The sequence below is a fragment of the Triturus cristatus genome, chromosome 3_2, assembly GCF_964204655.1.
Source record: "Triturus cristatus chromosome 3_2, aTriCri1.1, whole genome shotgun sequence".
NCBI classification, from domain to species: domain Eukaryota; kingdom Metazoa; phylum Chordata; class Amphibia; order Caudata; family Salamandridae; genus Triturus; species Triturus cristatus.
Window position 1 is genome coordinate 462,507,633 of NC_140584.1, and position 25,906 is coordinate 462,533,538.

A 25,906-nucleotide genomic window follows, 5' to 3' on the forward strand; every position below is an offset into this window, starting at 1 on the left:
ATCTTCTAGGGTTCAACGAATGACGAACTACTAGGTTTGGCAAAATCATATTAAATAAAAGTGCTCAGAGGCATGTTGTAATCAGTAAGACTGTTACATAAGCTAATTGTTATTAATATCAGCAAACCTTGACTCTCGCCTCGGGTATGCCCTTGGTTTAATGCGGTACTGAGAAATGCTCTGTAGAAGGATGACATCTGCCTTAATCATCTAGAACTGGCCACCTAGCTTGTCATAAAACTAAGCAATGAAACTCCCTATAGACAAGCATATATACATAGATTTTTAGATACGTAACAGTGAATAATGGAGCTGTTTTCCACCAACGAGCTCTGAGTGACATCAGTACAAAAGGAAAGTGAAGCCAGAAGTCACCTAGAAACGTAAAAATGAAAAACATCTCCAATATTCCCTTTTTCACACCTACAATTGTATGTAATGTCTGAACCTATACATCATTCACCCCCACTTTCAATAGCTGTGTGGGGGTAGAGGTGTAATAGGGAAACCTACCTCAGCCCACCACCCTGTGATTCACCTGATGCCACTCACTCTCACCACCCTCAGCATTAATCGTCTTCCTCCCCTCCCAAACAAAAGAAAAATAATGCCTGCCTTCTACCACGCGCTCCTACCGCCCTCAGCATAAATTCTGTCCTGCACCTCACAAGTATAAACAAGCATTTGCAATGCAATAGGTCTCGCATTTACGCGAGTTTAAGCTATTGACATTGTAAATGACAATGCCTCTGTACCTGACAGTGATGGACGTAGATAGTGTGATAGTGGAACTGCTGACATTTGGCATGCTTGTGAATGGAATGTGGGCAAGTGCACAGATGTTGCTGTCCAGTGGGTTGTGTGTATAAAAATTTAATTTCATGACTGCTTGCTCCTGAGAATGCTTTACCATTAGCACAGGAATGGAACTTCGTTAGAATAAACTAGTTTGTTTATATAGTTTCAGCAATTTTGTTTTTCCCCCATTTTACATACATAACATTTTTTTTTTTAAAACAGGACGCAAAGGAACGTTAAAAAAGAATACAGCTTGAAACACCATGGAAAGCGTAATGGAGCACCGTTTTGCACTTTTACTGCATGTGGATGCCTTTAATAACTTTAACTAGAGCATTTGTAAATGTCCCCAGTTACCTCAACGTGTTTCGTACATAGAGCTACTAAGCACTGCAAATAAGTGTCAATATGAAAGAATATAGTGGTATTATTTTCCCTATCGCCAGTAGGAAGAAGGCTACAATAACTCCTGGGGTTCTAACGTGCAAAATGCAGATTACCGCATGTTTCAGAGGCGGGCAATCGAATCTCCATTGCATCCTGCTGGTTTATCATGCGTAATCGCCACAAATACTTTCCTGTAGGATTGACATTTTCCAGCTAGTAGCACTCCTTGCAGAATTTCTTTACGCTGCCCCCACTTGTTTTGGGACCTGTAATGTTGCTCTAGTGGCGCAAATGCTAAAGTGTGATTTCGGCTCCTCACCCGTTGCCGTGCGAAGGGAGCCGAAATCACATGACCCGCCGTGGCACCGTGTGAGTGGGCAGATATGCTAAGTATTTTGCCAATATGCGTGTTAATTCTGATCCGTTATGAGACTTTTTTTGCAGTTTAATATAAGGCAAACTTGACCTGGAGGTATCAGAGCGCTTTACATGAGATGATAACCAGTTGCATTACAGATGGAACGGACGCATTCAGAGCCTCAAAATATAAAAAATGCTGGGGCTGTCTTATTTGGGTTTTTTTGCTAATATTTTCTTTAAGCCGGTTGCACGGCCTGCAGCCAGGCAGCAGAAACGGCATTTAGGTACAGACGATTTTAGGTCTGTCAGTCTGTGTCATTCTCCCTAGAAAAACTTTGACTGAATCGTAACCCTGACACCATCACACTCCTGCCACGCTTTGGCAGCTAACAAACTGCTGCGGGCTCATTCTCAACTACTGAGATACTAGAGCTCTCCTACTCTGCGGCCCGTGGAGCTCAGGGTGTGAGTAAACACAAGCATTTATTTCTTCCTACCCCAGGTTAGCACACTCACTTTTGTGAGTTCGAGGGGAAGATTCAACTGACATGATACCTGCTCACGTGTGGCTGGGCCATCACTTCCGGAGAAAAGAACGGCCTTTTCAAGTGAAGCAAGTGCAGGCAGTTTATTCCGTAACATGTTGGCCAGGTGCTTAATGCAGGTCCTAAAGACAGTTTACAGTGACGCCCGTTTAGAGGCTATTGGAGCCTCAACCTATGTTGGGAGGCGGAAGTTAAGGCTGATGCTTGCAGACATTCTTCCGGTTTCTAAATGATTGGCATGTCATACTACACCACGCCCATTGAAACAAGCACGTTTGAAACCAGAAGAATCAAACGGTGCGAGGAGGTGGCTCAAGATATAACGCTGCCGACTTCGGAGCAGGAGAACAGGGTTTGAGCCTCGGCGTGGGTGGCATCATTTAATTATAAATAAATAAACTGATATCTCATGTATATCAAATTTAAATAAATAAACAATGTATGGTGGGCAGGAAGCTGCCAGATGTAGAAATGCGAGCTTCAGCAGTGTGCAAAACAGATGCCACTGAAACAGATGGCACTCAAAGAAGTGCAAGCAGAGTGAAATAACACAGTAGTTAGGCACCGCTGTATCGGGACTACACGGAAGTTAGGAAATCACCAACAGCCAACAGAAAAAGAGATACCAACAACACCAACATAACTGAGCCAATAGCAAGCAAAAAGACAAATAACATTAACTTTAACACAACATATAGATTACTTTAGGTCTCGCTGAGACAGCGCATGCGCTGCCAAGACAAGACCTAAAAATACAGTACCTATTCTCCTGTCCCACCCCAGGCATCATCCGCTTATATGTTTCTGCTGCCCAAATCATGAAACATTCCTCACCTCCTGACAGTGCATATACCCTCCCTCCACTTCCCAAATTGAAAAAATACTTGACTTCCTGCCGCTCACTCCCCCCACTCTCAATATCTTCCCTCCTATGTCCAGCCCAAAGCTTCATTCTCTGCATACAGTGTGTGAGAGCCACTGTCAATGTGGCATGTTTCTTTCTGTCAGTGCAGGACAGGAGAGGGCTACAGCTGATAGAGAATGTGAAGGTTGCATAGGGCCAGTCCTTCCTCTTCTGCCTCTCTGGTGGAGAAATAATGTGGCTGAGAGTACCAGTTGCCATTCCACTGCCTCGCCTGATGTAATGAGGTAACTACGCCTTAATGTCAGGGCGCTAGGACCCTGGTGGCAATGTAAGCAGGGAAGAACAGGAAATGGGGACTGGAAGGCATATACGAGGAATGCAAATACATAAAAATAAATAGAAACACACTACACCTGCTTACTCTGTGTTTTCTATTTAGTCCACAAGAGGAGACCCGACACCTGAGTCTCTGAAGACTTGGGCAAGGTGGGGCTTAGAGGGAAAGGGAACACTTACAGGTATGATATAGCAACAGTGGGAAACAACCCTTGTTCCCAATTGTAACTTCATCAGGTCAGAAAATAACCAGTTTTAAAATCTGTATAGGCATAATGTTGGCTGTCAATGAGAGCCATACATGATAGTAAGATTGCTTTGAGATTGCAAATTCTTTAGAATCCAAAATGAGTTGGCGGGCTTACATGGCTGACAGATGGTTTTTTATAGCGGTGTATATGAGAAGTACTTTAGTGTTGTACTTGAGATTCAGAGGCGTGCTACAAGCTTTACACATCAAACATTTAGCTGAACTTTCAATATTGGTTGCAGCGGAGAGATTTGTGAGGAATAGTGCCACATTTCAATGTAATTACCAAAAGTTCCTTATCATTTGTCAACTGCCTTCTAGCAACTGATAAAGTTCATGTGACACTGGGATTGGGTCCAATCAGAGTTGGTAAACGTGGAACCCATGAAATCAACAGGCCCCTCCTGTGATAAGAAACTAAGATGCCCTCCTGGATTCGAGGAGGCATAACCAATGGATGACCACAAACGCTAAAGTAGTGCATCTATAAAATTCCCAGAAGCAGAGATAACACAACCCAAGGATAACTTTGAACACCACAGTAGTAGGATTATTGGGTCCCCCAAGCAGCAGGGGAGTGGTATTATAAGTGTCACCACAGATACCATAGAAAAGGGCCAATGGTGTTCACCCTGAGGCAATATTAAAAGGTGCTCTGGCAGCAAACTAGAGGTAGAACTAAGGGGATGAGAGACGTAGAGACTTGAACATACCTTTGCAGGTGTTTGTGACCACTGCACGGTGAATGAATAACACAGATGTTTCAAACGTAACCAAAGAGCCCGACCTAAAAAGATATTCTATTTCACTGCAACTGACCCCACGTTTCAATTTGAAAAAGTGGTAGTTTTGTTTAACTCCTCATGCACACCGAGATGTTGGCCATGACTTGCCCTCACGTGCGTATACTTAGATTTAGAGGCTAAACAACAGCTCGGCCGGGATTTGTGGTAGAAGTTTCCAACATTCTTCTCCCATCAGACATGTTTTCTTACCAGCCTGCTCCGTTTCTCCATCGCGCACACCACGCAGCCACGTCAACTAATGCGATGCTTTGATAATATATTTCAAACCAGGTTGCTGATTTCTGTTGCATCTTAAGGGAGAACTAATTGAAATATAAACCTTTTGAAATACAGCTCGGTGAAGCACTTGCGCATTTCCTCTCGGTGAGTGAACGCAACTGAGGAATTTGCACTCTCGCTTTGGCCAGGAGTGTTGCCGCGTCAAACGTCCAGCGAAGGAGCTCTGCGTCGATGAACAGGGCCTAATAACTGCGCTAATAACTCCAAAGATGCGCGTTGTTTGTATTTGCGCTGCGCTGTAAGCAGGAAGCTTAACGGCAGGGTCACTCCGTGCATTGCTAAAACCTGTTTATGAAACAGAGGCGAAGCTCCGCCGGAATAATTGTATTCACTGTGTCATTTCTAAACTTCACTCTGAATTTTGATTTTCAATTAACACTCCCAATTTGAAGATAATTTTCTATTTAATATAATTGCAGGAAATAATTTATTGGCTGATTAAGATTGAGGGCCCGGCCTGCCTTATGCAAACACTCCCTCACAACCATGCCTTTAAGCAGACTCCCTGCGCCGGCCACATGAACTCTATTTTTACAGCTGTACAGTTATATTTAATTGGGGTTAGGCATATTGTTCATTGGGGCAGCTTAGAGCTAAAATTATGCTTAATGGGCTAGGCTTACTTTTTTTCGGGTTTATGTCCAAATGGCTTTGCTTGACAGAATGATTCAGGCCATTTGCCAAAGGAAAAGTCTGCCATAGCGCAAACCTCTCTGCACGTGGCCCCGCCTCATATCATTACAAAGCGCACTTTAGTCAGGCTTCAGAGTCACAGTCCGAATGAATGCATATGTTCAATGTTCAAGATCTCTCCATAGAAGCCTCCAAGTGCACATAGGTTTGAGGTGAGGAGGAGGCAGGAGTGGGGGAGCGCCGCCCTACTCAAAATTCCCCCTAAACCCCTGAGATGAAAAATAATATGGTAATTTATTACCATTTTATTTTTCATCCCGCCCCATGGAGAGCGTCAGGACGGTGGCGGGGAGGCTGCGGAGTGGCAGCAGCAGGAAGGAGGGTGGGCTGACTGTGAACTGTTTAAAGTGCGCTGGCTTTTTGGCCGGATGTCTTACGATGGCCAGCCACACATGCGCACTTTAAACATCTCTAGCCTGGCTGTCTTAAGACAGCTGGGTTAGAGCAAGTGCAGACCTCCAGAGCACTGTGGAGCACAGAGTGAGGCCACTCCCTCCAATCAGGGTGTTGCTCTCATGCTGCATGAGAGCTGCACCAGGATTGGGTAAGGGAGCTGCAGCATTCAGTTCCTGTAAGAAACTGCCCAGAGCAGAGGACGTCATTTTCGTTTTCAGGTTAGTGTATTTTGATATTGTTTTCTCGGGCACACCCGCCCCCTTTCACGTAGATGCTAGCCGCCACTGACAGGAAGGAGTGCAAGTGTTATTTGTATAATTGTGGTGTGTCCATGGTTGAATCAAAAATGTTATATCCCATGTTAAATCCTGTAGTTAACCAATTAGCGCCTTAGCTCCTCTCTCCCTCATTTGAAGGATTGTATAAAGTATTGGTATTTATTGCTATTAATGTTAGGCAATTTGACCACTTTTGGTGCCTGGCCATATACCTGTCCTTCATGCGCAAAGGGCTAGGCGTTGGGACCCTTTCCATGCTGTGAATGGGTTACCACCTCATCTCAGGAGTTGTTAATTTTTCAATGTTTTGCAACTGGATTATGGTATCTAAACTTTGATAAATTTCATAGCAGTTAGAAGTTTGGAAAGGCTGCCTACACCACGCCCCTTCCAAACTGCAAATCAGTAAAGGTTTACCAACTCGCAATATGGGACAGTAAAAACTTATTTTGTGGTCATAAATGCACTTATTTTGAAACCTGCTGCGTTTGCAAACACAAAATTGGTTAGTACATCAAGCCCCAAGTATCATATCACCAGTGCTGGGGAACCAGCATAAACAAAACGCTGTACGAAATTGGGAAACGTTTATTTGACCTGAGATCCATTATCTGAAAGCTCCTGCCTATTCATGCAGCTATCAGGTAGAAAGGCCATTGAGCTCCACAGTGCTTCAGAGAGGTCTCAGTGAGCAGTGCCTGAAAGCTGAAGGGCGTGCCAGTCCAATGCTCCTGAGCATTGCATCTCCAAGGCATTCTTCAATATTACGCGGTATAGATCTTTCAGCAAATATTACCAGTAGTACTATGACAGAAAGTTCATGGAACAAAGAGCCAGGATTAAACATGCTGCTGGACATTACTGCTCAAGTAAAGGGTAGTTGAACAGGTAGCATATGTTTATGTATAATTCAGGGCAGAAAAGCTGCAACGCCGTAGAGTAGGTATACAACTCGCTGTATAAAAGTAACATTGTGTGTGTGATTTGCCTTATGTGGACATGTAGGAGAATTTCGCAATCGAATATTTATATGATGCTCCCACAGTGTCAGCTGGGATCCGGTTCCTCAACTCATAATGTCAAACTATCTTTTTCAAACAAAGGCTGAGGGGCTTGTAGCCTGGATTATGCTTCTCTCCCTGTGTTTTGCACTTACCTGTGGTTATTACTTTCACTTTAAAACATTCAGGATGCTATCATGTCTGGGGAATGTTCCTAGAACGCTGGATAAGTTTGTTTGTTCTTGTATTTGAGTGTGAGAGTACAATGGATGACAAAGTGTCAGTTTGTATGCTCTCCCTTCTCTGGAGCCATGGCAGGAATTACTACCTTATACAGGACTTTCCCTTATCCGCATACTAAAATACTCGATTGTATCTGAAAGTGATAATTACGTACCACTTTTGCTATCTGATGGACTTAATCTTATTCATCTTCACTGAGCTCACCTTTTCAAAAACAGAATTTCTTAAGATTTCTTCTACAATATCCACTACTCTGTCCCGGAATCAACAGCATTTTACCTTCCTGTGGCACATACATCAAATCTTCTGTGTTTGTTCTGCATCTCTACTCAACTTCAGACTTCACATTGACAAAATGACTAATTTCAGCCTACCAGGATGGTGATTACTTAGGAGGAGGAAACCTTAAATTCCCACCTTGCGTTTTGCAAATTTGTTGCCTCCCCAGCCATCTCCAAACTCTATTGTGACAATGCCCTTTTATCCTGCCTCTCACTCGCCTCCTGCCTCCTCCCGACTAAATATCTTCCCTCATTCTTCTGTCTCCCTAACATCCAGGGACCAAGATGTGTGACTACATCCCACCCGCTTTGTTTATCTTCACTGACGCCTCTCCATATTTCCCTTTGTATTGAATGGTCTTCAATACAATCAATCCTGACCAATATAAAGCAGTAGCATGAAAAAGGACCAGCTGATGTGTCATTTTCTGCAGTAAATATTCTGGAATTGTCACATTAAAGGAGTTCTAAAACTATAGCTCAACAGTAGTTGTGGCTAATACACCATGAACAAACCTCTCCCGTCCGTTGAACTTTTGTCTCACTTGTCCTCCCTCTGATATCCAGTGGCTCCAAGTAGAACAGGAAATTGCCTTTGAGTCTTTCTGAGGGAAAGAGGTCCAGGTAGCCCCAGAAATGTGTACCTGACAGTTTTCCTATCTGAATCTAGCCAGTCATCTGACACTCTGGCAGACAGTTCATCAAACAATATAGCAGAAGGACCATTGACATCAAATAGAGACAGCCAAAGGTGACACATGCTTGTTTTTTAGTACTCCTGGCTCTGACTTTGTTACCTCTGGTCTCAGGAGACTTTATTTCTGCATCAGGAATACAATGACTAGGATTTTAAGAGCACTAGTGATGTTCCATGTTTTCAATCTCTGCCCTTCCTGCAGCCTCTCAGGAGCCAATGAAAGGCTGTGGACGTGCGAGTGGTGAGATAATAACTCTGTGACGTCCTAGGGATAGGGGACTAAAGGGTGTGTGACAACACGACTCCTGACATTTTGTTGAATCCATGCCCTCGGAAGTACAAATCTGGAAAAAATTTAGTAATTCCCACAAAGTTCACACAAAATACCACAGATTCCAAACAGATCTGAAGGCCGCACTGCTTTGGAAATAATTCACTCAAGAAGTTTGTTTGTGGACTTCCCCACTTGCTGTCCACGGAATGATCCACCTTGCCTGGTCCACTCCCACCTTGCACCACTGCAGAGGCCCCGCTGCTTCCATTTACCACATGTTCAGAACAGGTTGTAAAGTAAAGAATATTTGTCTCGCTGGTAAGTGGATTTGGATCATGTAAATCCACATGTTGATTTAGACTTGTTAAATCCAGATCCACTTGTTATTCCCCATTATTAGAACAAATGCACTGGCAGCCGGATTTATGTGTCGGAACATCGATTGGTAGAATTATTTCCAGCCACACGTAAATCCGACCACTTTGTAACTTTGTAATCACTGTACATGGTTTACGCATACTGTCTGTGTGCATATGTCTACCACTTAGTGTATGTTTGTGAGTACACTTCTACTGTAAAGTGTAATTTTTTCAGTAAAGTGTTGTTATATCGTTTATTTTGCCAGTATAAAGCTTGCCCAACTAGCATTTGTTGCTACAAAACGTATTATGAAAATTAGGCAAATGTTTTTGTGGTCATTTTCTTGCTGTGCCCATACAAAGTGCAAAATTTTTGTAAAACGATAACACAGTGTGGATTAAGGCCAGTGGTTAAAATCACGCAGCAAAGGTATAGAGCACGAGGCCTCCTGTCCAGTGGAATAATCTTTCCAACATTCCACCGATTGGGAGTAACTTTTGCATTCCAGGTGTTGGAATGTGCACTGATCAAGAAATGCTTGGGTTTTATTTTTCAGTTTTTACAATTTTTGTTTCTAGCAGTACTTATTATTAGCGCCCTCTTTTTTTTAAAGGGTGCTTTAGCTGTGCAATAGTTTTGATGAAAAAATGTGTCATTAGACTATCTTATCCCGTAGTCATTTTTTCACTCCATGATACTAAATCTGAGCCTCTTGATTAATTGTGAGAAATGTAGAATTAGTTGTTAAATCCTATGTGAATGTAGGCTGCTGCACAGAAAGTACTGTTTAAATCGGAATTAACTCAATTATTTTTCTTTGCACCTGAAACTTCCTTCACTGTAATATTCATGAAAGCATGTGACAGATTTGTAAATTTAACTGTTAGGCTCAGATTTCCAGACTCTTTAATCAGTATTTATTTGTCTGTAAAGACAGTGCTTGCAAGCTAATGATTTGCTAATTTGAACATGCCTCTGTGGCTTCCTATGTTAACTGATTTGTGAATTTTGTAAAAATGGTATGAAATCAATTAATGTTGGAGAGCACTCACAATTGGGATCTTATTCTAAAAGTTTAATAGCAGGTTTCAGAGAGTTGTTTTCTGGTTTCAAGAGCATAGGCAGGTGCGGACAGGCCATTTATTCCACCGAGCATTTCCCTGGTGGGCTGGAGGTCTTGGAGACTGGTTTTGAAAGCCCAGGGCTGCTGCTTTTGTTACTTTCCCCAACTCCCCAAGGTTTACTGCAGCAGGCATGGGAAGGGTCTAGAGTTATTATTCTGTGTTTTCTGGACCTCGATTAAATGCGTATTTTGCCTTGACTACTTAAAAAAGGCTACTATCATAGTATTTGCATCGAGCATGCGCCTGTGTAGTTATATGTTGGTGCGGTGTGTGAAGGATGTGTGAAAATGGGTTAGCTTTATGTATGCTTTGTGTTTTGTGTGTGTGTGTTTATTTATGTTGTTTATGTGGGCATGCATTGTATGTATACGTGCTTTTGTTTTCTGTCTGCATATTTCATTTTTATGTGCTAGTTTACCTTGTACATTGTGCTGAGAATATGTGTTTGTGTGTCATATATGCATATTGGTATGTGAGTGGCTATTTTCTGCTCTATTCGATTTTCTGTTTACATGTCCATGATTATATGCACTGCCTGTGTATCTGTTTATGTGAGTAAATGGAATGTATGAGCTGGCCATATGGGAACCACATTTTGCATACAAATTGCCTAGTTTTTATGCATTTTTTATTTTTATAGCTGAGCCCAAGGCGTGTACTGGTGTGTGTGTCTCTACATGTCTGTTGTAGTTTGCAGGTATGTATCACTATGTGTACATTACGGTTGTTTTTCCATTCAGTATGTACTGTACACATTTCAGTCGCTCTGTAAGAGTGTGTACTTGACTGTGCAATGGTAGTATTTCTGCCCCTGGGGTGTGTGAGTTCTACTTGTGAATCTGTGTGTGTGAATATGTGTATGCTTGCATTTGTATGGAGAGTTAGCGTCTACTCAATATTTGAGACTTTATACTGGTTTGTGTTTGTTTGTGCCGGCGCCTTACATGGGTGGCATTGCCTTTGAAACCTTAATTTGTTGGGTTTTAGCTTAGTACATATATTTGTGCCAGGTGGATGCCTCTTTTGAAATTCATGTTCATGCATTTAGGTACAGGAGTTAATATCAGGTGCAGAGCGTGTGTGCACCGGTGCACGAGTGTATCCATTTATATTTGTACATGTGCTAGTTTAATGGGTGTATTAGTGCCCCTTTGTTCAGATGTTTGCTCATTTGTGTTCACCGGGTTCATGTGTGCTTGTTTTTCACACATTCTTATTTTTGTTTGAACATGTTGATGGATCTGTGTCTAGTTGTGATGGGTGTGTGTTGCACATTGTTAGCTTCTTATTTATTTTGACACATTTTTACATGAGAGCAAGAACATTTATCTTGAAATTGCATCACCTGGCTCTCTCATACATTTCGAAAGTTATCAGTGGTACCAAAGTGAGTAGTCATCTGAAAAACAGAAACGACAATTTATAAATATGCACCTTAAATTACTGTTTGCAATACTTACCATTGGCATGTCGAAGACAGAGGGGCCAGCTTTCTTCGATTAGTTTCAGTTTTCATGGCAGTCTTGTTGTCAGTGTTTTGATATCCTTCTTTCAGCCATTATCATAGACCTAACACAATAATATGCCGAGTGATAAACATATACCCAAGATCACACAAAGCGTCAGGGGAATACTTGGATTTACATGATGCTCCAGGATCCAGCCTCTAAGGTGTGTGCTTGTGAGCACAAGGCCTGCTCTTTGTTGATTGGCCTACCGTTCATGACGCGCATTGGGACTAATCTTAAAATAGTGCATGAATACTAGCAGTATTACAGCAAAACAGTGTGGTTCATGTTACTCACTGTTGTCCTCAATGGTTGTGTGCTACAGGAGGTGAAGATCAAGCCCGTCTTTTATCCATTGGATGGACCCACAATTGCGCCTGGCTTTAATGCAAAATATTTAAAACCCACAAAACTCCTAGTAAGCCGTCAAAGATACAGCACTTTCATTTTTAACTTCTGACTGATCAAATAGTTTCCTAATGTTTCTTAACTAAGCACTGACATCTTTATTCACAATGTAGTTTTTGCTTCAGGGAGGTTATTCACCTGAAACAATGCAACACCTTACAGAAGACCATCTTGCAAGTGTCTCTGCCTGATAAAAAATGTCACAGTCGCTATTTAAACTTGCTTGCGAGTGAGTGTCTCTGCCAAGACGTAAGGTTGAGTTTCTTTCGAAACCCCTCCACAACTATTCAGGCTATCTAAGGAGGTCTTAATTTGAAGTTGTGAGTCTGGTAACTGAAGCAAATGGCTGGTGCCTTGGTGGGTTATTTTGCTTGACTTTTGGTGCAACACTGAATGGTTGGGTCTGAAGTATTCTCTGGCATGGAGTCCCCTCTTGGAAGTGCTGAGCTGCCTGCTGGCAGGCACCAGCACGCAGTGCCAGCACGCACAGCTACAAACACACCAGAGCTGAGGATGCAGGGAACTATAAAGGTCCACACTGATTCATTTCAAAACAACAACGCGCTAATATAAGGTGAAGTTTATTTGGATGTTAATATGAATTCAAAACGGTGCATAGCATGTGGGGTAAGGTACAATTAAAAAGTATATAGAAAATGGTATGCTTTTTGTATCACGCTTCATAATCCAGCTATTCACATTATTCTTTAAAAATACATACAGACAAACAAAAAAATCAAGTTTAACAGCAACGCCAACCTAAGTGGCAAGGGGCACTATTAGCGGATGGCTACTTCAAACAGTGCAGGCTACCCAAGAGATGGCAGTAAACTAGGATGGAGAATGCCAGGGTTGGGGGAGAGTTGTGCAAACTGTTGGTGGCAAGTAGCAATTTAGAAAAATGTCAACCAAAATAAAATAAATGAAAAGGGCTATTTTATCTATGACATGCTCTTTGCTCTGGTTTTCTAGTTGGGAGAATAATTTCTATCATTCTGGAGGTTTGATTGTTTTATTTCTGAAGAACTGCAATAACTGGTCTGGCCAGCAAAGGCATGTCCTGTCTATCCTGGTGTCCTTGTGTCAGTGCTTAATTTGAGCCTATGGTTTCTGGCGCTCGATACCAGCACTTAATTGTCAACACTGGCACATATGTCAATCTGCCATAAGGCGGTGCTGTTTTTCTAATTTCAAGAGGAGCACAAAAACAGCAGTTTTTTTAATCCAATAAACATTAAAATGACTAATACCTGCCGCCCAAGCTATTCTTATAGCTTTAGGGGTCTGGAATAGTCTAGTTGTCACAATTTTAGGAGTGTGATGGTTAGTAGTGGTATTGCTGCTATCCTCGGCTGCGCTGGCTGGGGCAATCGGTGGTGCAACATGTGGTGGCCTCCTGATGAGGGACCTTGCACTTATTTCTTTTACAAATTAAGCACTTCCCTGGGTTGGCGTTGTGGATATTACTCGAGCACTCTCTACTCTGACTTCCAAGTGGCTACATAACTGGGTCACACGTGGGCTACTAAAGTGGTCATGTCTGACTTTTGTAGTAAATTGTACAGTGTATTGTGTTCCTGACTCTTAGAATGCTGTTGTAATGCTAATTATTGTCATCAAAATAGTTGCTGAGGTTGATATGCTTTTTTAAAACAACTTTCCTTGTTTGCAGAAGAATGTCTTCCAAGCAAGCCCCATCTCCATTTTCCTGTACAACTGATGGGGAGGAAACGATGACCCAGGACCTGGCATCACGAGATGGCGAGGAAGGCAATGACCAGCACATGTCCACGCACCTGCACCCTCTAATGCACAACAAACCTCACTCCGAGGAGCTATCTACCCTCACCACCACCATCCAATCCGACGTTGACTGGGACAGTATGATTTCCACCCAGCATAGAATGGTAAGTCAAGCACACAGTGTGGAAAATACCCTTATTGTTAATGCCTTGTAGAAATGTCCTCTGGGGCAGTACTGCAAATAAATGATTGTGAATGTGGCCTAAAGACACTCAAGTCATTCGCAGGTACCTGCTGAGGCAGGTAGCATACAACGAACGTGCAGGTTTGCGGGCTCCTTTCTGACTCACCCTCACAGGTATACTGTCAGGAACAAAGAGAGGGAGCATATTTTATATAAACATTGGGTAGTGTGTACCAATAGTGAATAACACAATTTTGTTTGAGGGACCAACGCTGCCTTTCAGGGTGGGGTGGAAGAATGGAAAAAACATCCGTGATATGGTTTTCTTGGAAAGAAAGAAGAACAATAGGAAGAGAAAGAAAGAAGAGCAGGAAAATAAAATGAAGAGAGATGAAGGAACAAATTAAAATGGGATGAAAGGAAAAGGGAATCAATCAAGACAAAAAGGAAGAAAAAGTACAAGAAAACAAAGAAAGAAAGAATGAAACAGATGGAAAGAATGTTGCAGAAGAAAGGGAAAGATGGAAAGAAGCCAGAGAAAAAAGGGTGAAAGTGAAGTAGACAAAGAAATTAGACAAAAAGAAGTACATTTTTTCTGAACTTGAGATCATGCGATTGGGCCATACTAGAATGTTGTCATGCTTTCATATTTAGATATAAGGATTCCGACAGTTAAGGCTAGTATGTGTAAATGGGTAATCTCATTTCCGAAATGATGATAGAGGAGCACACGGCTCAGTGCAATCTGTTGTATGACAGAGGCATGCATGGTTGAACCACGCATGCATCTACCACGCATCCCAAACCACAAATATAATAAGGCATGTTTGGTAAAGATGTGTGGTAAAGTTCATGCCCCTTTCCCTCCACCCTCAGTCCTAAGATCTTGACCGCTGCCCTATCACCCGACCCCTCCCCCAGCCGTTAAACCTTAAACTAACCTGTCTCTCCCTGCTTTAAAAACTACCCCTAAGCCCTGAAAACTGCCCCTTCCCCCCTGCCCTGAGCACTAAAACTCTGCCCCCTACTAAAAACTGCCTCCCCTGCCCTGGAAACTGCCCCTTCCGTCCCGAGCCCTAAAACTTTGCCTCCTACCTTAAAATCTACCCCGACCCCAGCCCCCACCCTAAAATCGTCCCTCTCACTTAAAACCTACCGCCCTTCGCCCTAAAATGGTCCGTCCCTTAAAACCAACACCCCCTACGCCCCCAGCCCAACTTACCTCATCGCGTCCCCATCCTTCATGCAGGTCCTACTTTCCGGTTCCTCTCGCCCCAGCCAGCAGCTACAATGCCGACTGCCTGGTTCAGCCATATGTATGGTTAAGGCAAGCAGTGTTCAGCTTGCGATTAAACAGAATGCCTTCTTGAAGCCACGTCGTAAAGTCCATTTCCCAGCGCCATCTAACCTGATCCTCTAACTGATGCCCATGTCAGTAAGGACCTGAAGGACAAAATTTAGATCTGGAGTGAGTGAAGCGGATCCTTTCCGCAACTCAGCAGCCTTGTCTTCCCTCTACTGCTCCATTGTCCATACAAGTCAAAATGAAATTGAACCAAAATAGGGCCTGGCCTGCTTGGTGGTGCTCGACTTGTGGCCTCGTTGGCAATGGTGCTTTGTCAGCACACAAGCCTTAGCGGAGGGCTCTCTGCTGCTTCGGCTTGCGTCTCCAGGCTGTTTCGGGACTTTTGACAGAAACACGCCACAGCTATGCAATTCTTGGATCCTAACACTGCTACTCATAGCTTGGCAGCAACTTGAATAGCTGCCCTAAAGGTTTGGACCTGATGTTAAATTAGATCTATCTAGCAGTTTTGATTAAAATCATTACGTTTCTTTAAATGTTTGTTTAAGAAGCTATATTCAACTTCTAGAAGGCCTTTGCTCAGAACGGATGTGGGCATGAGACCTGTGGGAGACGCAATCACCTTTCATTACTGTAGGAACAGGCATTTAACTGCACGTGCATGCGGAGATCTTCTGAGAATTGGCCAAGCCTTGATATTCAGCTCTAGCGTTCTCTCCACAAAAGCGTGCAGTGACAGTACACTCTTTCAGAAATGTTACAGAACATTTACTGTTACGGAGTAGTCTACTGTTGTGCCTGAGAAGTGTGTTATTGATTGATTCATTCATTGGGTGCACAGATCCCTCTATAATCACAAGGCCATAGGTGAATATCTTCTCAGGACCTTAAAGCCCCTTTGGAGCTCTGCAAAATGCGAGCAATCGAGCACCTAGAGCAATACACCCTGTTCGCAGCACTACGTAAAGGCATTGAATATTAGTAAAGTACTTCAGATTATGTATTAAAGTGCAATGCTCAACATGTACTTTAAGATTTCAGTGGTAACATAGCGTGCTGCAGTAATGACCCACTTTCAGCTCGTACTCTACTGTAAACACAGTTTACACACAGTTATCGAAGATTAAATGCATGCTATTTATTTAATAATTAATCTACAAGGTACACTGCCACTAGTAGCATCATGGAGCTACAGAATCATCGTGGGAAAGAGACAATGGATAGAAAAAACAACAGAACAACCCGGGGCAGTAACTTCACATGGCATAAAAATCAACACGATTGCAGGACTTTCTTAGTGTTAGCGGATTAGGTGCCAAGGAAGCCCATTCCAGAGGTGAGGACCCAGCACCCGAAAGGGCGTTCCTTCGCTAGGGAACCTGGAGAACGCTTAGCCATTGGGCACCTATGGAAACCGAGTCTTCGATCTTAAACTTTTCAATAGAAGTAAGTGGATTGAGGCCTCACCTCAGAATGCTTTAGGCTTCTTGATGGCTATCTGTGCTATAGTAATATTACACACTGCACCACAGATTTGATAGAAAACAAGGATTCTACATCAAAAGTAAGGGTGGGGCAGAGTTTGCGGGGTTGCACTACGCGGAATTCTGTGGTGATGCATAAAAACTCAGTGGAATTCCGTGGAGTTCCGCTCCACCCTAGCAAAATGCCACCATTCTGCAGTAGTTCAGAAATGGATTGGAGATGCTGCCTCCCAGTCCTGCCACAGCTCTTATTTAAGCAAAACAGGGTTGGAATGCCCAATATCACCGAACTCACCTTCCTGCTCCCAGTTCGCTTAAGAATCTGAGTGACTGCAGCGGACACGGTCCAGGAGTTCAGAGGCATGGGTTCCATTTTCAGTAGTCCCTGGTTGCATCCGTCCCTGGCCCCTGCCTCAGCTGCATCCTTGCAGTTCTCGTCTCTCATAGGTCGGTGAGCAGCGCCTCCTGCCCCTCTGGACCCAGAAGTGGTGGAGCTTTGGCTGCTTGGCCTACTCCAGCCGGCGGTGGACCTGCTCAAAAGAGGCCATGGTCCGCGGAGAATGGGTGATGACAATAGGGCCTGGGCGGGTTCTGTCCTCAGTTGGGCAGCACTCATCATCATCATGGACTGGTGCCAGGGCCTGGGCGGGGCCTGGCCTCGGTGGGGCAATGCTCATCATCGTGGGGCGGCATCCGGCAACTGAACTTCGCTCCGCTCCATGGGAAGCAGAGTTTACTTTTTTCCCCAAACTTCACGTTCCAAGCGGAACGTGGGGTAAAAAAACTTTGCACGCTCCGCCATCATAGCAGATCTCACCTCCCACACTTAATCAGAAGCAGCTTAGAAGAGTAATGAGCAAATCACAGACAAGGGCTCTAATTGATGCAGCAACAGTGATAGAAAGACCTGTCTGCAGTTGAGAAGTGGACAAAAGAAGAGCAAATCACTTATTGAGAAATACTCATTATTCAAGCACACTACACTGCACTGAACAAAAGGTTTCTTCATAAAGAACATACCCACCAAAGATAGGAGCCAAACCCACATTAAACTTGCAAAGGGCAGGAGAAGCACGGAACGCTTATTGTGTCATGGATTTTGGATACAACTGCTTTCAAGTAGTAGAATTTCACACAGTTTGAGCATCTGCAACCAAAATGATGACTGCATAGATCAGCAGATGTGCTTCTCTCAGGTGTAGAGGGCGGTGTTCTTCATAATGGATTATGTTTGAGCTGCTCACCTTATCTCGAGGTAGAATTTTGCTCATCTCATTAAGTGTTCAAACAGCAAACATTAGTTTGAGAGCTATCCTACTGGCCTAAAATCCCCAAGGATTATTTGAAGATGTCACCAAACAGATATTTGAAGTTGACTCAGATGCATCTTCTATCCCTTTCTCTCTACTTAGAGATATTGGCATTGTATGTGATTCTGCACTGCACAGAGCAGTTACTTTGTCCTCTAGTATGAAGAAATGTGCCCCGTCTTTCCCATCTTTGATTATGTCTTAGTTCTTCTTAGTTATATTTTCAGAATGATTATCCTCTTCAATGGAAGCATCAGTGATAGTCATCTACGCTGCATTGAGGATCACTCCTTGTATTCAACACCAGAGACTTTCTTTCAGCAGTCATTGTCTGCAGAGTATAAACTGTGAAAAGCCCATCTAGATGATCATGCTACAATTCCACAAGAGACACTCAAATGTTACTTTTCAAGAACCTGTGAAAATGTCTCGGCAGAGAAAGGCTGCGGTGACAATTGGCATGTTGTTATCAGGATGTAAAGTCTAGCACCTCGTAAATGGCCAGGTGTACAGAGTATGTTTGTGGTCACAAAGGCCCGGATTCATAGTTTGCAACCACAACAATGCTTTATGTATCAAACAAAACCATTTTTAATTCGGGAACAGGTTATCAAATCTCAGAATGGGTTTAGAAGAGTATAACAAATCTCTCTTTGGAAAAGGGCATGTTGAGAGTTCCCCTTCCATATAGTTATTTGCTATTGCTATGTTTGGCGTCTGAAATTCGGTTGCAAAATATTCAAAATGTACTCATTGCCCACATAGGGTGGTAAGCCATTCACAAAATGGAAGGGGTTCCCTTGGCATCCCTTCTTCTTTGTGAATGTAAAACAAAGATTGTTGGGGACTAGGCAGAAGTCCAGGGGATAACTGTCCTCTCTCAAATAAACATTTAAACAGTACCAAACTTTGAGCCTGATTTAGATTTCAGCGGATGGGTTACTTCATCACAACGGTGACAGATATCCCATCTGCCAAAATATACATCCCATAATATCCTGTGGGATTTATTATTCGGCAGATGAACTATCTGTCATTGCTGTGATGGAGGCCCTTTGTATTTAAACACAGCGCCAGTTTTTATGAAAAAAATAGGCTGCATAAAAAAGTGTATCTATATTTAAGAAGTGACAGACATTGTGGTCTGAATCAATTTACCATCCCAGTGATGGCTACCATTCATAGTAAGTTGCAAGTCGTGACCTAACTCATGAATAGTGATTATGTACATTGAATTGTGACCCAGTATGATTCGGAACTTTCTGAACAGACCTATGGGTACACCATTGGCTCACACAATTCCACATTGGTCACACAAATACTGCAACCCATATTTTGGGACCAGTGTTTCGCACTTCTGGCTGAAAGTTCATAAAAGAGAAACCGTTGCATGGCTTGTGCCTGATGGAAGTAATACTTTGCCCTTGCCTTGCTAGGCATACAATGCAGGTCCAATGAGGTCATCTGATTATTTCCTCTATCCGGAGGAAAATGTGCTCACCTCTCATTTTTCCAACACCCATTCGTGATTGATGACTTAAGTGGGTCATATATCTGGATCTTAATCATATGCAACTGTACAGAATACATAATGGTCTATCATTCAACAGAGAAGCGGAACAGAATGCAGCAGTGATACTCAAAGCTAACCATAGTTATATGTATGTACTTGTCACTGTGTTACAGTTTCAGCACTGAATCATCACAGCCAGGTTACTGTTTATGTGTTACTTCTGATTTTCAGTCACAGGGTATGATCCGCATATGCCTAGATAAATAAATTAGCAACTTCAGTGCATCTCTTATATATATACATCGACATATATTGACCAAAATAAACAAAGATTAAACATAAATTATAGTTAAGAAAACTTTATTAAAGTTTGTCAGGACCAAAAAGTAGCTGCAACATTTACTGACAGATGTTCAGACTTCAGTAATAGTTGGGAACCTTTTTTTGGAGTATTATTGGATGCTTTACAGTCTTTGAAAGCCCCAACCATGTTAGCAGAGAGACATAAATGCTGTAATTGCAAGGACTGATAAATACATCTTTGCTTGTGAGAGGAAAGTCCAAAGCTTCACAACCTCAACCTGCCTTTTCCTGTGAGATGCTGCGATGGGAATTCTGACACTGATTGGATGACAGCATGGCAAACCCTCACTCTGAGTAATAAAATAGTACTTTGTTTTACTATACTATTATCCACATGTTTAAGGGCTTGCTACCTCAGGTTTCCTGTCTGCTGTGTGCACTATGGGCTTCATTATGATGGTGGTAGGCTCGCAACCAACAGGACATCAGTGTTGGTCTAACCGCCGACAGCTCTTCGGTCCGACCGACTCATTACAATGCTGGCAGTCAAACCATATTCAGTTGGGGGACAGATTGCCATCTCCGACAGGATCTCAGATCCCGGTGGGGAGGTGGTCCAAATCCCAAATGGAGGCAGCGCTGAGCCAGACACTGCCGTTGGAATGATGATATCTCTTTCAGACAGCCTGTTCATGGCAGGAACACCCCCATGTACAGTCTTTCCGAAAAGGACTTTGGGGGCCTCAAACTGTAAAGTGCCCTGAGGACACACGTAGTATTCCCACTCACATCCATGCACCGTGCATGGCACATGGTCCATGTATGTGCAGGAAGTGCGTCTATTCACGGCGGCTTGTGATGCGGCTCATTTCCTGGGCCACAGCACAAGTCGCCATGAAAATGAGCACTTTGCAGCCCGGTGGTCACATGCTATTTGGACGGTCAGACCGCCTGCTATCATAATAAGCGCCCTAATGCATGAACAAGCTAGTTGTTTTAGAGTATTTCCTATTACAATCATCCCTTAACCAAAAATATTAACCAGAGAACATTATTTTATGAGTCTCCCATTTCATGAACTCTTTATCTTACTCATAATATTATAGCACGCACTCATCTGAGATTCTTCAATGTGCACTACCCACCGTGGCCAACATCTTGTCCAGCCAAGCCTAGCTCAAATCCACTGTACAAAAATACTCCAGGAGGAATTCACACACCAGCAGAAAAACATAATTGATGTGGTGCATGCAGCACCCAATAATACATTTCTCTTTCCGATTTATCCAGTAGCATCACCTAACGTGTGAGATGTTTCCAATATACAGTGTAACATTACATGGAAAATCCAATAATTTTGTTGTATATTATAATGATTTCAATCATGAGAACAGAACAAATGCATTTATCACTACAAAATCAGAGCTTTCCCACGGCATGGAATTGAAACCAAAATCTGCCTGGGAACGTTGTACAAACCAACCACACACTGAAGGAGGCCGCAAATAGATTGGAACTATAGGGGCTTTCGTGGCTGAGTCATGGCAGCCCATTTGGATCTGAAAGAGGAAAATGACAGAGTAGAAGACTACCAGTCCGACCATGGCTTTTGCAGTGAAAATTGACTTTTCTGCAAAGGTACCCAAATAGGACACAGCGAGAAAAACTAGGGTGGGAGCAGATAACTCACAACTGCCAAATAGCACTTCTTCACAATTATGGTAAGGTTTAATAATGTTCTCAAAATCATTTAAAAAATGTTATTCATATAATTCACAACATGAACATACCTTGGATTCCAAAATATCCGAGTGGTTCCAAAAATAGCCAGGAAGTATAATTTAAGAAGGGCCTGATTACGAGTTTGGCGGTGCAAGAGCGGGGTGGCATTCCATCGCCCTGCTCCTGCACTGCCAAACTCGATTGCCAGCTGCCTGCCAGATTACGAGTTTCCTCATTGTATGACGGGCGGTCCTTTGATGTTCCCCTGGCGGTGCCTTTAAAAAAGGCAGCGCCATGAGAATGCTAAAGCAAATTCCTGCACGGCATGGACTTAACAGTCCATGCCATGCAGAAACAGGGCATGCATGCAGACAGGAGGGCATACCATGTGCCACTCTACATTCATTCCCAGGCCTGAGGCACCAGGGGGCCCTGTAGGGCCGCCTTAGTTTCCTCCCCTCAGCAGTTTCATGGCGTGAACATCGCTATTAGACCACTGGTGGAGAGCAAACTTGTAATATGCATGGCGGGGCTTCAACGGCCCAGCCGAGCATATTGGGGCCTCACACCGATGTGCTACCACCAGGGATCGCGGATCCGTGGCAGTTGAGGCAGTGCCATTGAGGTCCGACCGCTGCAGTTACAATACAGCAGTCGGACCACTGGTGCGCAAGTCCTCGACCACCACCGCACCTCCACCATGGGTTTGGCACCCGACGGACGGCCGAACTCGTAATCAGGCCCTAAGTCCTACATATATTAGAGCCCTAATAATGCATTTCTTTATATTGTTTCCATCACTTCTATCACTTCAGCTCTGAGCACACCAAGTTATAAACAGTCATGGCACACCAAGAGAAAGACTGACATGCATCACTAGTGGAATGCAGAGTTAGTATTTAATTCTGTGATAGGTGATAGTGGGTTGGGTGTGTGACTGAACATAAAAGGCCTATACTGTTTCACTATGCATGTGTTCTACAACAATCTGCTCCGCATTTAAAATATGTATTTTTCTTTTGCATACTCTTATTCACTTGCCATCCTTCATATTTTAACCCTTCCTCAGGTTTCTTCAAAATATTGCAGCCCCTCATTCTGCTTGGCTTTGTCTCCTATGAGTCCCATGCTTTCCAAGTACCCTTTGACAAGCGAAGTTCACGTCACTCTAGGTGAACATTCAATGCTATCTGAAGTTGAAGATACATAGGTTGTCATTTGCAGTTTGGTGTAATGTGAGCACTGCTGTACCACTGTAAATGGGCGGTGTTCATTCCCTGCCAAACCTGCAGTTCACCCTCTGTATTTAGAGTCAGGTAAGATCAGGGTTTCTGATAGTGAAGCCTTTGCAGGATTCAGCGTGAGACACAATTGACCTGCCACAGGGCCTTCAGGTCATTGTGGCAATCATCTCACCCTATTTAGGGTGGGGCATATAAAGCATGGTGATCCTGAGCAGAGAACGTATGCTGTAGCCCACACATGAAGAGAGAAAGCACCCTTCCCATCGACTTTTTGCATCTCAAAATTAGACTCCCATTTTGGAATTTTTTCTTTGAAAAATAAAAAGACTTTGCCAAGTAGGTGCATGAAACACTGGACTAGGCTTCACCACTGGTTTCAAGAGCCGCGCAGTGATGGCTCCAGTAAAAGCAGAGAGATCCCCGCCTGCCAGGCGGGGATCTCTAAGTATGGCAGCCAGACTTTTGCTGAGAAGGCATAAGTGATGGCCTCTGCTCTGTGTTTGTCCAAAATATTGAATCAAAAATGTTGTGGGCCGCAAATATAATTGGCAGAATATCATAATTGGAAATATTTTAGGGGCCGTAATGCTGAAGGAAAGGAAGAATGTTGTTTTTCAAGGTGTTGATTGTCATTTTAAACATAATTGTGCATAATATCATTATATTTAATATAGTTGGATGCAGTATTGTTTTTAATTAGTTTGAAATATAAACATCATTTATTCTAGTATTATAAGCTATTAGTATTATTATTATTATAATAGTTGTGTTGAATTTGTTATAGTATAGTTAGTAAGTTTTTATAGGAAAATAATGTTTTTATTTTAATTAAAAATTGGTAATTTAGTAGAAGGGTGCTGGGTTTGTATGGATTAGGGTAGAAAGTTGTTTTCAAATGTAAATTATTGCTTTTAATAATAATTAATTTTGATGTAGTTTTATGTTTTAATTGATAACGAATTATGTAAATGAACTAATTGAGTAATTATTTTTATTTTTTATTAAGTGTTAATTGGTTGATCAGGTTATTTAATTATTAAATTATGTTGATTGACTCCTTTACCGCGGCGGTGCAGGAGTTCTTTTAGGTGGGCGGGGCTGCGTCGGCCAACGGACATGCGCAGCACTAGCGAAGTAGTGCTCGCAACGGCCGTTGGCCGATGGGCGCACTTACCAGGTTAATTCTATATTTAGTGTTTTGATTTTAGTTGTTTTGTTCCATAATTAACCCAATATTAATATGTGTTCCTTTTTATAGTAGGTTTATTAATTTTAATTGTTTGTTGCATAGGATACTTGGAGGAAAGTGATTGAATTTCAAATATGTGCAATAATTTTAAATACAATGTTTTATTTTATTTGTAATATAGAATTTGTATCCTTAAAATGTAGTTTTATTTATCTTATATTTATTGCATGATATTTGAAATATATATTTTTTTGGGTCGATATTTAAATGTTTTACTGAAAACATTTAGGAGTGCGATTGGGGAATCAGGCCCCTCTAAATTTAAATTCTTTTCCTAATGTTGCTTAGATTGGATTGGGAATAGCAATTCTGACTCCTTCATTAACACTTTCCCTATAATTGCTTATTTAGGATTTTTATTTTTACTGTATTCTTTAAAAAAAAAATTTTTTTTAACTATTTACAAAATTGCATCATTTGTAAACTTCTGGTAATATATTATTATTTTAAGCAGTTTTTATTATTATTGTCCATACGTTTTGTGTATATATATATATATATTTTCAATATGCCCTTTCGTGTTCTGAAAAAAGCAATCTTGAGCCCAGCTCCATAAACGTGATTTCTTTATTTATAAAATGGCAAACAAACGCCCGACGCGTTTCGGTGCAGCCGCACCTTGGTCACGGGCTGCACCGAAACGCGTCGGGCGTTTGTTTGCCATTTTATAAATAAAGAAATCACGTTTATGGAGTTGGGCTCAAGATTGCTTTTTTCAGAATATGAAAGGGCATATTGAAAATTTTGGGAGGATCGCTACCTCGCTTGAGCCCGCCACCGAGAAAGCGGCAGGGAGACCAGCGAACTGTGTTCTGAATATAAATATATATATTGTCGCTCCAATTTCTCTTACTTTTTGAAGAAATTACCGCACTCACGGGGGACATTGAAGTCGTTCTTTATTAACGGCTTACAGCAAACAAAACAGACGCGTACTTAGATTGAAAAGGAACAGCACTAGGGAAAGGGATTTCGAGGCGGCCGCCTCGGACTGCGTAGCCAGATTTGCAGTGAGAGGGTATAAATCTCAGACCCTTGAAAAAACCTTGCAGAAGGTAAGAAAGATCCCCAGAGATAAACTTCTGATGGAGAAACCCATACAGGGTGAGGATGTTGGCAAGGGGAAATTCCGGATGGTTACCCCCTACTCCTCAGAGGCAAATCATCTGAAACGTATGCTGAGAAAAAACTGGCATATCTTAAAAACCGACAGTGTCATTGGTGAGGACATTCCAGCCTACCCTCTGGTAACCTTTAAGAAGGCTAGGTCACTAAGAGACATGCTGGTAAAGAGCCACCTAGAAAGAATTCCAGAACGAAGGAGTACTTTAAAAGAAATGAAGGGGTTCTTTCCCTGTAACCGATGCAAAGCCTGCTCAAATAGCAGAAGAGTTCTGTCATACAATATACCTGATATAGTAAGATCACGGAACATAACCAAATTTTTGACCTGTACCACTCCCTTTGCTGTATACTGTCTGGTGTGTCCCTGCGGGTTGCGCTATATAGGCAGTACTATACATCCACTTAAAATCAGGATCCTAGAACATTTGAGAGCCATTGACAAAAAAGATGCTGCATATCCTGTGGCACGTCATTTCGCAGAATGTCACCAAAGTGACAGGAATCAATTACAGTATTTTGGCCTTGATCAGGTTCCTGTAAACATTAGGGGTGGTAACAGAATACGCAGATTAAGGAGATTAGAGTCACGGTATATTATAGATCTAGGGACGAAGTACCCGAAAGGATTGAACATTGGGGAGGAACTGGTAGTCCACATAGGCCTATAGTAGACAAGAGCTTCATGCAGATAAATTTGGGCTACACTCGATATCTGAATATGTATTATTTTCCTGCAACCTGTTGATTTCTGAAAACTTGTAATCATGTGATCATAATTGATTGAAACTAATGTGTCACTGACATCAGGGTAACAAGAGGGGACGTAAGCCGATA

At 42.5% G+C, this 25,906-nt stretch overlaps 1 protein-coding gene across 14 annotated transcripts in view; it reads left to right on the top strand.

The window, feature by feature from the left end:
* The window catches only part of SOX6 (SRY-box transcription factor 6), a 783,111-nt gene that overhangs the window by 283,298 nt on the left and 473,907 nt on the right, over positions 1-25,906 (top strand). For 13 of the 14 annotated variants that reach the window (XM_085648104.1, XM_085648094.1, XM_085648105.1 and 10 more), the window contains one exon: positions 13,562-13,796. In XM_085648104.1, the coding sequence (XP_085504230.1) occupies positions 13,562-13,796 (235 nt within the window). The remainder of the gene's footprint in view (positions 1-13,561; positions 13,797-25,906) is intronic. The other variant, XM_085648098.1, reaches the window with a different exon arrangement.